The sequence below is a fragment of the Lipotes vexillifer genome, unplaced genomic scaffold, assembly GCF_000442215.2.
Source record: "Lipotes vexillifer unplaced genomic scaffold, Lipotes_vexillifer_v1.1 scaffold770, whole genome shotgun sequence".
In the NCBI taxonomy this organism is placed as follows: domain Eukaryota; kingdom Metazoa; phylum Chordata; class Mammalia; order Artiodactyla; family Lipotidae; genus Lipotes; species Lipotes vexillifer.
Genome location: NW_006798803.1, coordinates 496,067 through 498,022, shown reverse-complemented (window position 1 = coordinate 498,022; position 1,956 = coordinate 496,067). Strand labels below are relative to the sequence as shown.

The following is a 1,956-nucleotide window of genomic DNA, read 5'->3' as shown; positions in this document are numbered from 1 at the left end:
GGGGCTGTGCTCACCATTGTCACCCCAGTCGGTGTTCCAGGAGTTGCCGACCAGCCAGTAGGGGGTGCCGTTCTCCACTCCCCAGCCCAGGATGCGGATGGCGTGGCCTCCCATCATCTCTCCCGTGACGTGCTGGTACACCCCTGGGAAAGGAGACAATGATCAGACCGAGACCGGGCAGCCGCCCCATCTGCCACAGCACCCCTCCAGCTCGGCTGGTCACCCCGGGCAGGACGGACAGGGCCGGAGGAAAGGACGGGCCCTGGCATTCCACAAGAAGGCTCCAGGGGTTCCCACAACATTTTGGAATTACTTATTTTTGAAAGCCTAACACACTCGAATATAGGAGGTAAATATTAAGATGGAGGCAAATATTAAGATGGAGGCCAATCAAATGTGTTCGTTGGTTCCCTTTAAAACCAAAGTTGTAAATTCTAATAAAAATACCAACAGTTAACTGTGTTACATACAGTGACTCCACGTAATGATGTGTCGAAAGGGTTCCGTGGCTTAGTTTCCAACTGCTGCTCTGGGGCACACCCTGCAGAGGTGCTGTGGGAGAGGGGCTGGGCTGGCAGCTGCCAGTGCTGACGACCCAGAAAGATGCTGGCTAAGGTGCTCTGAGGACCCCCAGGCTACCGCCTCACTGGTGAATCACTTCGTCAAATTGGAAATGCGTCCTTTCATATAATATTGGTGGACACTGTGTTTCTGTAAGACTGGAGAGCTTTGGAGTTTTCGATCTAGCAGCATATAAAATGAGACAGAGCCCTCAGCACAGACTGTTCGTCTGGAATGGGGGATTTCTAAGACAGCTCTCAGGCGGGGACCATCCTGTCCCCGGCCGTTTGAATCCCCACAGCAAGGTGCTCCCTCTTTGCTCATCCACTGGGTGCTGGGCATGATGCTTAGACTCTGCCAAGACCAACGTGAATGCGATGAGGAAGCAATGGAGGCGGGGGTGGAAAGGCTCCCCAAGGAGATACGTGAGCTGGCCTTTCCGCTGCGGAGAGCTCTACCACCAGCCAAGGAGCAGCCAGGGGCGTGTGGCACCACGTCCCCCTGGAGGCCCGCCTCCCACCCAGGAGGTCCTGCCAGCCGGGAACCCAGACCTCCCTCCCCTGCCAGCTGCCACCAGGGGTTGAGACGCACCAGACTTGTACAGCAGGAAGTCCGAATACACGGAGAAGGCCCCCTCGACTGGGCCGTTTTTGTAGATCTCCGCCATGATCTCCTTCTCGCTACCGGAGACACTGTAGGAACTGCATCCTGCAAAGGAACCAGCCAAGTGGGGCAGGGCGCCTCCCACAGGGGGTCGCACGGGGCTTGCCCCGGCGCATGTGTGCAGTGAGCCTGAGGCCCTGGAAGCAGGGCAGGCGGCACCCAGAAGGATTCTAGGGCAGACTACTCCCCCATGAAATGAGGGGTTTGCTCTCTTTCTTCCAAGGCTGGAGGTCTAAGACACCATTCCCGCAGACTTCAGGGTGGAAACGGGCAGAGAATGCAGTGTGCTGCTCCCTCCCGTAAGACAGGCCCCCATTCTGTGTTCCCCTGACCTAGGACCCTGGTCCTCCCTCCTTGGCTTCCCCCGGCCGGTGCACTGGGGTCGCCCGCCCCGCTTACCAAAGTGCTTGTCTTCTTTGTACGACGGGGTGTAGCCAGGCTCACAGATCTTGCTGCACTTGGGGGTGTCGCCCTCCCCGGTGCACGGGGGCCGGGAGCCGTTCACGTGGTGCTCGCAGGGGGGGATGGAGTAGGGCCTGCAACCTGGAGGGCCAAGGACAAAGGTGGGTGTCAGGAGGAGGCCCCTCGAGGCCAGAGAGAAGAATCGGGGCGACGGCTCGCGGGAACAGAAGTTACCCTCAAGTCTGCGGCACTGACACTGTCTTCCTGTTGCTAACTCTGCCATACACAAGGCTGCCTTGTCCTTCGACCTGGATTTTCAGCCCAGCATTC

General features: G+C 58.3%; 1 protein-coding gene across 1 annotated transcript in view; it reads right to left on the bottom strand.

The window, feature by feature from the left end:
* The window catches only part of CTSB (cathepsin B), a 23,617-nt gene that overhangs the window by 878 nt on the left and 20,783 nt on the right, over positions 1-1,956 (bottom strand). The window contains exons 7-9 of the mRNA XM_007471117.1: positions 1,624-1,767; positions 1,153-1,269; positions 15-143 (exon numbers count right to left, since the gene is read on the bottom strand). Of these exons, the coding sequence (XP_007471179.1) occupies positions 15-143; positions 1,153-1,269; positions 1,624-1,767 (390 nt within the window). The remainder of the gene's footprint in view (positions 1-14; positions 144-1,152; positions 1,270-1,623; positions 1,768-1,956) is intronic.